This window comes from Salvelinus fontinalis, chromosome 39 (assembly GCF_029448725.1).
Source record: "Salvelinus fontinalis isolate EN_2023a chromosome 39, ASM2944872v1, whole genome shotgun sequence".
Classification (NCBI taxonomy): Eukaryota; Metazoa; Chordata; class Actinopteri; order Salmoniformes; family Salmonidae; genus Salvelinus; species Salvelinus fontinalis.
The window spans coordinates 2409352-2421186 of record NC_074703.1 but is presented as its reverse complement, the minus strand read 5'-3'; the positions used below and the strand labels follow the sequence as shown (position 1 = coordinate 2421186).

General features: G+C 44.6%; 1 protein-coding gene across 1 annotated transcript; it reads right to left on the bottom strand.

Annotated features, from left to right (window-relative positions):
• Positions 1-7: 7 nt before the first annotated feature.
• Positions 8-3718, bottom strand: LOC129838784 (von Hippel-Lindau disease tumor suppressor-like). The gene is made up of 3 exons (XM_055905957.1): positions 3506-3718; positions 3150-3290; positions 8-2021 (listed from the first exon to the last, which is right to left on the bottom strand). Exons 1-3 carry the CDS (start codon positions 3696-3698, stop codon positions 1864-1866), a joined length of 492 nt encoding a protein of 163 aa, XP_055761932.1. The 5' UTR covers positions 3699-3718; the 3' UTR covers positions 8-1863.
• Between the last annotated feature and the right edge of the window lie 8117 nt (positions 3719-11835).

Genomic DNA, 11835 nt, shown 5'->3' with positions numbered 1-11835 from the left:
TCATCAATGAGTTCAGGGTAGGGACATGTTTCATTCAGATGCTCTGAGCTTCTAGAGTCACCAATGAGTTCAGGGTAGGGACATGTTTCATTCAGATGCTTTGAGCTTCTAGAGTCCCCAAATGAGTTCAGGGTAGGGACATGTTTCATTCAGATGCTCTGAGCTTCTAGAGTCATCAATGAGTTCAGGGTAGGGACATGTTTCATTCAGATGCTTTGAGCTTCTAGAGTCACCAATGAGTTCAGGGTAGGGACATGTTTCATTCAGATGCTCTGAGCTTCTAGAGTCACCAATGAGTTCAGGGTAGGGACATGTTTCATTCAGATGCTTTGAGCTTCTAGAGTCACCAATGAGTTCAGGGTAGGGACATGTTTCATTCAGATGCTTTGAGCTTCTAGAGTCACCAATGAGTTCAGGGTAGGGACATGTTTCATTCAGATGCTCTGAGCTTCTAGAGTCACCAATGAGTTCAGGGTAGGGACATGTTTCATTCAGATGCTTTGAGCTTCTAGAGTCCCCAAATGAGTTCAGGGTAGGGACATGTTTCATTCAGATGCTCTGAGCTTCTAGAGTCACCAATGAGTTCAGGGTAGGGACATGTTTCATTCAGATGCTTTGAGCTTCTAGAGTCACCAATGAGTTCAGGGTAGGGACATGTTTCATTCAGATGCTCTGAGCTTCTAGAGTCCCCAATGAGTTCAGGGTAGGGACATGTTTCATTCAGATGCTCTGAGCTTCTAGAGTCATCAATGAGTTCAGGGTAGGGACATGTTTCATTCAGATGCTCTGAGCTTCTAGAGTCATCAATGAGTTCAGGGTAGGGACATGTTTCATTCAGATGCTCTGAGCTTCTAGAGTCACCAATGAGTTCAGGGTAGGGACATGTTTCATTCAGATGCTCTGAGCTTCTAGAGTCACCAATGAGTTCAGGGTAGGGACATGTTTCATTCAGATGCTCTAAGCTTCTAGAGTCCCCAATGAGTTCAGGGTAGGGACATGTTTCATTCAGATGCTCTGAGCTTCTAGAGTCACCAATGAGTTCAGGGTAGGGACATGTTTCATTCAGATGCTCTGAGCTTCTAGAGTCATCAATGAGTTCAGGGTAGGGACATGTTTCATTCAGATGCTGAGCTTCTAGAGTCACCAATGAGTTCAGGGTAGGGACATGTTTCATTCAGATGCTCTGAGCTTCTAGAGTCACCAATGAGTTCAGGGTAGGGACATGTTTCATTCAGATGCTCTGAGCTTCTAGAGTCACCAATGAGTTCAGGGTAGGGACATGTTTCATTCAGATGCTCTGAGCTTCTAGAGTCACCAATGAGTTCAGGGTAGGGACATGTTTCATTCAGATGCTCTGAGCTTCTAGAGTCCCCAATGAGTTCAGGGTAGGGACATGTTTCATTCAGATGCTCTAAGCCAGTGGTATTCAAAATGTTTCAGTGGGGACGCCATTTTCTCCTCAAGAATGTATTGCGACCTCACCCCATATAACCTTAAATACATTGTGTTTTTATCCCTCATCAAAATGAAAAGAAATAAACAAATACATTTATTCAATAAACATTTTTAAAAATATATATATATTTCTTAAACATTAAGTTTTTTTTGTCCCATACAATAATATGTACTCTTAATAATAATAAGTACTCTTAATTGGTGACCCCACTGCAGTTCCCCGACCCTGACTGACTTCCACTGTTCTAGAGTCACCAGCGAGGTCAGAGCAGGGGGGGGAAGGCTACATTTGGTCAACAGAAAGTCCATTATTCAGTGGCCTGTTATCCATAAAGCTTCTCAGAGTATGAGAGCTGATCTAGGATCAGGTCACCCCCCCCCCATTCATGTAATCTGATTCATTGTGATCTAAATGACACAATGGTTGATGAGTCCGAGCTCCTTCAGTAAGTCAGGCTGTTGTCTGAGGTCTGTCTTCAGTGACTCGGGGATGTCCAGTCTGCCGTAGTCCTCCTCTTCTACCAGATTACGGATTAGCATCAGACAACACTCTTGGAGAGAGTACACTGGAACACAGAGAGAAACAATGACGTGTATGAAACTTGACGTGTTTTTACACACTCCTGGACAGAGCTGGTCCCAGGTCTGTCAACACTCCTGGACAGTGTTGGTCCCAGGTCTGTAAACACTCCTGGACAGAGTTGGTCCCAGGTCTGTCAACACTCCTGGACAGAGCTGGTCCCAGGTCTGTCAACACTCCCGGACAGAGCTGGTCCCAGGTCTGTCAACACTTCCGGACAGAGTTGGTCCCAGGTCTGTCAACACTCCTGGACAGAGTTGGTCCCAGGTCTGTCAACACTCCTGGACAGAGTTGGTCCCAGGTCTGTCAACACTCCTGGACAGAGTTGGTCCCAGGTCTGTCAACACTCCTGGACAGAGCTGGTCCCAGGTCTGTCAACACTCCTGGACAGAGCTGGTCCCATATCTGTCAACACTCCTGGACAGAGCTGGTCCCAGGTCTGTCAACACTCCTGGACAGAGCTGGTCCCAGGTCTGTCAACACTCCTGGACAGAGCTGGTCTCAGGTCTGTCAACACTCCCGGACAGAGTTGGTCCCAGGTCTGATTGTGCTTTTTGTCTACTCCATCGCCAAGCTAAATGATTTGTCACGACAATTCCATCAGGAGTTGGCGAGATCAGAAAAAGATCTGGGACCCAGGCTACTATCAACAATACTGGAACACAGGAAGAAACCATCAACATACTTTTTGAGGGGTAAAATGCCAAACAAGTAATGCATGTGTGGTTGGTGACACGAACAACAACTTGAGGGGAAGTCTCAATAGTCTAGGTTGTTTTCCTCTCCTTGTCTTGTTGCCTAGGCCTACCAGCTTATAGAGTAGCCTGGGACAGGGCAAAAGTCAATGCTATTATTGGTTTGACTCTTTTATATCTAGGTGACAACGAGGAAAGGAAACGACAGCACAAGGAAGTGTAGTGTAGGTGACAACGAGGGAAGGAAACGACAGCACAAGGAAGTGTAGTGTAGGTGACAACGAGGGAAGGAAACGACAGCACAAGGAAGTGTAGTGTAGGTGACAACGAGGGAAGGAAACGAGAGCACAAGGAAGTGTAGTGTACAACAGGTGTCTGTCAACGGGGTTGATGGGAGGAACATAGAGAGAGGGACTCACCTGGGGTAGCTATGACAACATTCAGAAACTTGGGGTCACCATCCTCTTCATATTCGGTGGCAGCTGTTGGCATATAAACATCTCGCTGATTAGCTAAAAGTTTCGCCCCATTTCGAGAGGCTCTGAAAACCCATGGATGCGCTGCGGAGAGTGGAACGAGATCGAGGGAAATTCAACATTTGGGAAAGGCCCATAGTTGAGTAATGCTTTGTTTGGGGTATAACTGTCCTCTTGGTTCAACCCATAGCTGAATTACATCACATGTTAAACTTAATACAGATCAAGTATTTGAGTAACACAAGAAAGACTAAATAAAGGAAAGATAGATGGCTGTGTTGCATGAGGGAGGGACTCACTCAGAAAAGTATCCATACGTAATAACCCGTTCGTTCGTATATCGCCATAAGAAACTGGATGTCCGGAAAAATCCAACCACCATGCTCGGGCGCTTTGTTTCGACTGGTTAATAAAATTAACGTGGGTTTTGACATCAGAATTTAGAGACCGGAGAGCATTATTTTCAACACTCACTACTTCCTGCTCCTCCATGACGACAGTGAGACTCAGAATACCACGACGATTTCATTCCATAAACAAATCACAAGAGGTCGCTGTTGTTCAGCGCTCTGACGAGTCAGACATGAAACGTCGTTCTCGGAACAACAGATGCCAATGAAGTCGAATAAAGTCCAATAGACTCCAAAATAGTCTAATATAGTCTTATAGAATCCAATATAGTCCAATAGACTCCAATAGAGTCCTATTAAAGATATCTGAGAGAATCCTGTGTTATGCAGTAGTTAATAATGTGTTAACAATATTAAGGGAGTGTGTGTGTGTGTGTGTGTGTGTGTGTGTGTGTGTGTGTGTGTGTGTGTGTGTGTGTGTGTGTGTGTGTGTGTGTGTGTGTGTGTGTGTGTGTGTGTGTGTGTGTGTGTGTGTGTGTGTGTGCGCACTCGCTGATGTAACAGTGTGATCTGGCCAGACTGGGCACAGTGAGCCCACAGGCCTTTGTTGGCATAGACAGGGATTTACTAGGCTGGTACTTTCCTGGCCCTCAGACCTGGTTTCAAATACTATTTAAAATCCCCTCAGACCTGGGATCAGATACTATTTAAAATCCCCTCAGACCTGGGATCAGATACTATTTAAAATCCCCTCAGACCTGGGATCAAATACTATTTAAAATCCCCTCAGACCTGGGATCAAATACTATTTAAAATCCCCTCAGACCTGGGATCAGATACTATTTAAAATCCCCTCAGACCTGGGATCAGATACTATTTAAAATCCCCTCAGACCTGGGATCAGATACTATTTAAAATTCCCTCAGACCTGGGATCAGATACTATTTAAAATCCCCTCAGACCTGGGATCAGATACTATTTAAAATCCCCTCAGACCTGGGATCAGATACTATTTAAAATCCCCTCAGACCTGGGATCAGATACTATTTAAAATCCCCTCAGACCTGGGTTCAAATACTATTTAAAATCCCCTCAGACCTGGGATCAGATACTATTTAAAATCCCCTCAGACCTGGGATCAGATACTATTTAAAATCCCCTCAGACCTGGGTTCAAATACTATTTAAAATCCCCTCAGACCTGGGATCAGATACTATTTAAAATCCCCTCAGACCTGGGATCAGATACTATTTAAAATCCCCTCAGACCTGGGATCAGATACTATTTAAAATCCCCTCAGACCTGGGATCAGATACTATTTAAAATCCCCTCAGACCTGGGATCAGAACCTATTTAAAATCCCCTCAGACCTGGGATCAGAACCTATTTAAAATCCCCTCAGACCTGGGATCAGATACTATTTAAAATCCCCTCAGACCTGGGATCAGATACTATTTAAAATCCCCTCAGACCTGGGATCAGATACTATTTAAAATCCCCTCAGACCTGGGATCAGATACTATTTAAAATCCCCTCAGACCTGGGATCAGATACTATTTAAAATCCCCTCAGACCTGGGATCAGATACTATTTAAAATCCCCTCAGACCTGGGATCAGATACTATTTAAAATCCCCTCAGACCTGGGATCAGATACTATTTAAAATCCCCTCAGACCTGGGATCAGATACTATTTAAAATCCCCTCAGACCTGGGTTCAAATACTATTTAAAATCCCCTCAGACCTGGGATCAGATACTATTTAAAATCCCCTCAGACCTGGGTTCAAATACTATTTAAAATCCCCTCAGACCTGGGTTCAAATACTATTTAAAATCCCCTCAGACCTGGGTTCAGATACTATTTAAAATCCCCTCAGACCTGGGTTCAGATACTATTTAAAATCCCCTCCGACCTGGGTTCAGATACTATTTAAAATCGTTCAAATACTTTCAGCGTTTGCTCTAGTCTGCCTGGAGTGCCAGGTGGGCTGCTAGGGTTGTCACTTCTCTATTGGTCCCTTTGCAACAGACAAGCTCTATCAAACACAGCTAAATTATTTGAAAATATTTCAAATAGTAGTTGAACCCAGGTTAGGGTCATGCGCGCCCCAGCCCCTCGCCTACCTCCCTTAGATTTACAAAAGGGATCAAACATGTTGTTTTAATGCTTTTATTGGCGAATGTACAATCACGGGAGAACAAACTGGACAAGCTCTGTTCGTGACTATCCTATCAGTGGGACCTGAAGAACGGTAATATCCTGTTTCTCTGATGGGACCTGAAGAACGGTAACATCCTGTTTCTCTGATGGGACCTGAAGAACTGTAACATCCTGTTTCTCTGATGGGACCTAAAGAACTGCAACATCCTGTTTCTCTGATGGGACCTGAAGAACTGTAACATCCTGTTTCTCTGATGGGACCTGAAGAACTGTAACATCCTGTTTCTCTGATGGGACCTGAAGAACTGTAACATCCTGTTTCTCTGATGGGACCTGAAGAACTGTAACATCCTGTTTCTCTGATGGGACCTGAAGAACTGTAACATCCTGTTTCTCTGATGGGACCTGAAGAACTGTAACATCCTGTTTCTCTGATGGGACCTGAAGAACTGTAACATCCTGTTTCTCTGATGGGATCTGAAGAACTGTAACATCCTGTTTCTCTGATGGGACCTGAAGAACTGTAATATCCTGTTTCTCTGATGGGACCTGAAGAACTGTAACATCCTGTTTCTCTGATGGGATCTGAAGAACTGTAACATCCTGTTTCTCTGATGGGATCTGAAGAACTGTAATATCCTGTTTCTCTGATGGGATCTGAAGAACTGTAACATCCTGTTTCTCTGATGGGACCTGAAGAACTGTAACATCCTGTTTCTCTGAGTCGTGGCTGAACGAGGACAAGGATAATATGCACTGAGTGGACAAAACATTAAGAACACCTGCTCTTTCCATGACGTAGACTGACCAGGTGAATCCAGGGTGAAAGCTATGATCCCTTATTGAGGTCCCTTGTTAAATCCACTTCAATCAGTGTAGATGAAGGGGTGGAGATGGGTTAAAGAAGAATCTTTAAGCCTAGAGACAATTGAGACATGGATTGTGTATGTGTGCCATTCAGAGGCATATGGTAGTAGGTGCCAGGCGCACCGGTTTGTGTCAAGAAATACAAAGCCACTGGGTTTTTCACGCTCAACAGTTTCCTGTGTGTATCAAGAATGGTCCACCACCCAAAGGACATCCAGCCAACTTGACACAACTGTGGGAAGCATTGGAGCCAACATGGGCCAGCATCCCTGTGGAACGCTTTCGGCAGCTGTTAAGGAGCCTTTTGGACCTAGACTTGGTGCTCTGGTACCGCTTGCTGTGCGGTAGCAGAGAGAACAGTCTATGCCTACAGTGGCTGGAGTCTTGGACAATTTGTAGGCCTTCCTCTGACACCGCCTGGTATAGAGGTCCTGGATGGCAGGAAGCTTGGCCACAGTGATGTACTGGGCTGTATGCACAACCATCTGTAGCGCCTTACGGTCAGATGCCGAGCAGTTGCCATACCAGGCAGTGACGCTACCAGTCAGTATGCTCTCGATGGTGCAGCAGAATATTTTGAGGATCTGAGGACCCATGACAAATCTTTTTAGTCTCCTGATGGGGAATAGGCACTGTCGTGCCCTCTTCACGACTGTCTTGGTGTGTTAGGACCATGATAGTTTGTTGGTGATGTGGACGCCAAGGAACTTGAAGCTCTCAACCTGCTCCACTACAGCCCCGTCGATGAGAATGGGGGTGTACTCGGCCTTCCTTTTCCTGTAGTCCACAATACGCTCTTTTGTCTTGCTGTCTGTCTGTAGTCTTGTATAGTTCCAGTCTGTCTGGAGTCTTGTGTAGTTCCAGTCTGTCTGGAGTCTTGTGTAGTTACAGTCTGTCTGGAGTCTTGTATAGTTACAGTCTGTCTGGAGTCTTGTACAGTTCCAGTCTGTCTGGAGTCTTGTATAGTTCCAGTCTGTCTGGAGTCTTGTATAGTTACAGTCTGTCTGGAGTCTTGTACAGTTCCAGTCTGTCTGGAGTCTTGTATAGTTCCAGTCTGTCTGGAGTCTTGTATAGTTACAGTCTGTCTGGAGTCTTGTTTAGTTACAGTCTGTCTGGAGTCTTGTTTAGTTACAGTCTGTCTGGAGTCTTGTATAGTTCCAGTCTGTCTGGAGTCTTGTATAGTTCCAGTCTGTCTGGAGTCTTGTATAGTTCCAGTCTGTCTGGAGTCTTGTATAGTTCCAGTCTGTCTGGAGTCTTGTATGGTTACAGTCTGTCTGTAGTCGTGTATAGTTCCAGTCTGTCTGAAGTCTTGTATAGTTACAGTCTGTCTGTAGTCGTGTATAGTTCCAGTCTGTCTGAAGTCTTGTATAGTTACAGTCTGTCTGTAGTCGTGTATAGTTCCAGTCTGTCTGAAGTCTTGTATAGTGTAACCAGGGGTTTTGGCCAGCCAGACTAGTAGACTTCAGTTTACTAGCCTGGGTAACATGTGGTTCGGGTCCAACATCTGTGCCATCTGATACTTGAAAAGTAATGTCACTGGCCTGGCGGGCTAGTCTGGCACATTTTCTACAATTCCCATTCTACTATCCCGGTTCTACTATCCGGGTTCTACTATCCCAGTTCTACTATCCCCATTCTACTATCCGGGTTCTACTATCCTGGTTCTACTATCCCCATTCTACTATCCCGGTTCTACTATCCCGGTTCTACTATCCCCATTCTACTATCCCGGTTCTACTATCCCGGTTCTACTATCCCCATTCTACTATCCCCATTCTACTATCCCGGTTCTACTATCCCCATTCTACTATCCCGGTTCTAGTATCCCGGTTCTACTATCCCCATTCTACTATCCCGGTTCTACTATCCCGGTTCTACTATCCCGGTTCTACTATCCCCATTCTACTATCCCGGTTCTACTATCCCCATTCTACTATCCCGGTTCTACTATCCCGGTTCTACTATCCCCATTCTACTATCCCCATTCTACTATCCCGGTTCTACTATCCCGGTTCTACTATCCCGGTTCTACTATCCCCATTCTACTATCCCGGTTCTAGTATCCCGGTTCTACTATCCCCATTCTACTATCCTGGTTCTACTATCCCAGTTCTACTATCCCCATTCTACTATCCCGGTTCTACTATCCCCATTCTACTATCCTGGTTCTACTATCCCAGTTCTACTATCCCGGTTCTACTATCCCTGTTCTACTATCCCCATTCTACTATCCCGGTTCTACTATCCCCATTCTACTATCCCGGTTCTAGTATCCCGGTTCTACTATCCCCATTCTACTATCCTGGTTCTACTATCCCCATTCTACTATCCCGGTTCTAGTATCCCGGTTCTACTATCCCCATTCTACTATCCTGGTTCTACTATCCCAGTTCTACTATCCCCATTCTACTATCCCGGTTCTACTATCCCCATTCTACTATCCCAGTTCTACTATCCCGGTTCTACTATCCCCATTCTACTATCCCGGTTCCACTATCCCGGTTCTACTATCCCCATTCTACTATCCCCATTCTACTATCCCGGTTCTACTATCCCGGTTCCACTATCCCGGTTCCACTATCCCGGTTCTACTATACTAGCTAGCAGGCTAGTAAGACTATCCATCTGGAGTGTAATATAACCAGGTAAAGAACTTGAAAGTAAAATCACAATCATGAAACCAAATGTAGCATTTACAAATTGTTTATTTTAATAATACATTACATTACATACATGAAGAAATAAACGACACACAAAAAAAAACGTTTTGGATAACTTTCAAAGTTTTTTTTACGATATATTAGACAGTTCATGTAGCGTCATCATGTTATCAACTAAATATTAAAACACTAAATAGTAAAGGTTTTTAAAAAGAGACAAATGTACCTGTTTTTTTTAATACTACTTTATTATGTAATCTAAAAATAAAACGACTAGATAAATACTCAACGAAAAAGTGGTTCACAACAAAAAGTGTATTTTAATGTAAAAGTAAACGGATTACGCTTTTAGAATACATAATATTTATCTGGGAAACGTTAAAGATTTGAATAGGATTTACACCGGAGATCAAGTCAGGGGGTAGAGATTACAGTTTCAACTGAAGACAATAGAGATTCTTCTATATATTAATACATTTATAGTTGAGGTTTGTATTTCTTATTGCTTTCTTTGGCTTTCAGGAAGAGTGTTGCTGGGCTGGTATGGTGATATAGTGTTGCTGTGGTGATATGGTGTTGCTGGGCTGGTATGGTGATATAGTGTTGCTGGGCTGGTATGGTGATATCGTGTTGCTGGTATGGTGATATAGTGTTGCTGGGCTGGTATGGTGATATAGTGTTGCTGGGCTGGTATGGTGATATAGTGTTGCTGGGCTGGTATGGTGATATAGTGTTGCTGGGCTGGTGATATAGTGTTGCTGGGCTGGTATGGTGATATCGTGTTGCTGGTATGGTGATATAGTGTTGCTGGGCTGGTATGGTGATATAGTGTTGCTGGGCTGGTATGGTGATATAGTGTTGCTGGGCTGGTATGGTGATATGGTGTTGCTGGGCTGGTATGGTGATATAGTGTTGCTGGGCTGGTATGGTGATATAGTGTTGCTGGGCTGGTATGGTGATATAGTGTTGCTGGTATGGTATAGTGATATAGTGTTGCTGGTATGGTGATATAGTGTTGCTGGTATGGTGATATAGTGTTGCTGGTATGGTGATATGGTGTTGCTGGGCTGGTATGGTGATATAGTGTTGCTGGGCTGGTATGGTGATATAGTGTTGCTGGGCTGGTATGGTGATATAGTGTTGCTGGGCTGGTATGGTGATATAGTGTTGCTGGGCTGGTGATATAGTGTTGCTGGGCTGGTATGGTGATATAGTGTTGCTGGTATGGTGATATAGTGTTGCTGGGCTGGTATGGTGATATAGTGTTGCTGGGCTGGTGATATAGTGTTGCTGGGCTGGTATGGTGATATAGTGTTGCTGGTATGGTGATATAGTGTTGCTGTGCTGGTATGGTGATATGGTGTTGCTGGGCTGGTATGGTGATATGGTGTTGCTGTGCTGGTATGGTGATATAGTGTTGCTGGGCTGGTGATATAGTGTTGCTGGTATGGTGATATAGTGTTGCTGGGCTGGTATGGTGATATAGTGTTGCTGGTATGGTGATATAGTGTTGCTGGTATGGTGATATAGTGTTGCTGTGCTGGTATGGTGATATAGTGTTGCTGGGCTGGTGATATAGTGTTGCTGTGCTGGTATGGTGATAGAGTGTTGCTGGGCTGGTATGGTGATAGAGTGTTGCTGGGCTGGTATGGTGATATAGTGTTGCTGGTATGGTGATATGGTGTTGCTGGGCTGGTATGGTGATATGGTGTTGCTGGGCTGGTATGGTGATATAGTGTTGCTGGGCTGGTATGGTGAAATAGTGTTGCTGGGCTGGTATGGTGATATAGTGTTGCTGGGCTGGTATGGTGATATAGTGTTGCTGGTATGGTATGGTGATATAGTGTTGCTGGGCTGGTATGGTGATATAGTGTTGCTGGGCTGGTATGGTGATATGGTGTTGCTGGGCTGGTATGGTGATATAGTGTTGCTGGGCTGGTATGGTGATATAGTGTTGCTGGGCTGGTGATATAGTGTTGCTGGGCTGGTATGGTGATATAGTGTTGCTGGGCTGGTATGGTGATATAGTGTTGCTGGTATGGTATGGTGATATAGTGTTGCTGGGCTGGTATGGTGATATAGTGTTGCTGGGCTGGTATGGTGATATGGTGTTGCTGGGCTGGTATGGTGATATAGTGTTGCTGGGCTGGTATGGTGATATAGTGTTGCTGGGCTGGTGATATAGTGTTGCTGGGCTGGTATGGTGATATAGTGTTGCTGGGCTGGTATGGTGATATAGTGTTGCTGGTATGGTGATATAGTGTTGCTGGGCTGGTGATATCGTGTTGCTGGGCTGGTATGGTGATATAGTGTTGCTGGGCTGGTATGGTGATAGAGTGTTGCTGGGCTGGTATGGTGATATAGTGTTGCTGGTATGGTGATATAGTGTTGCTGGTATGGTGATATAGTGTTGCTGGGCTGGTATGGTGATATAGTGTTGCTGTGCTGGTATGGTGATATAGTGTTGCTGGGCTGGTGATATAGTGTTGCTGGGCTGGTATGGTGATATAGTGTTGCTGGGCTGGTATGGTGATATCGTGTTGCTGGGCTGGTATGGTGATATAGTGTTGCTGGGCTGGTATGGTGATAT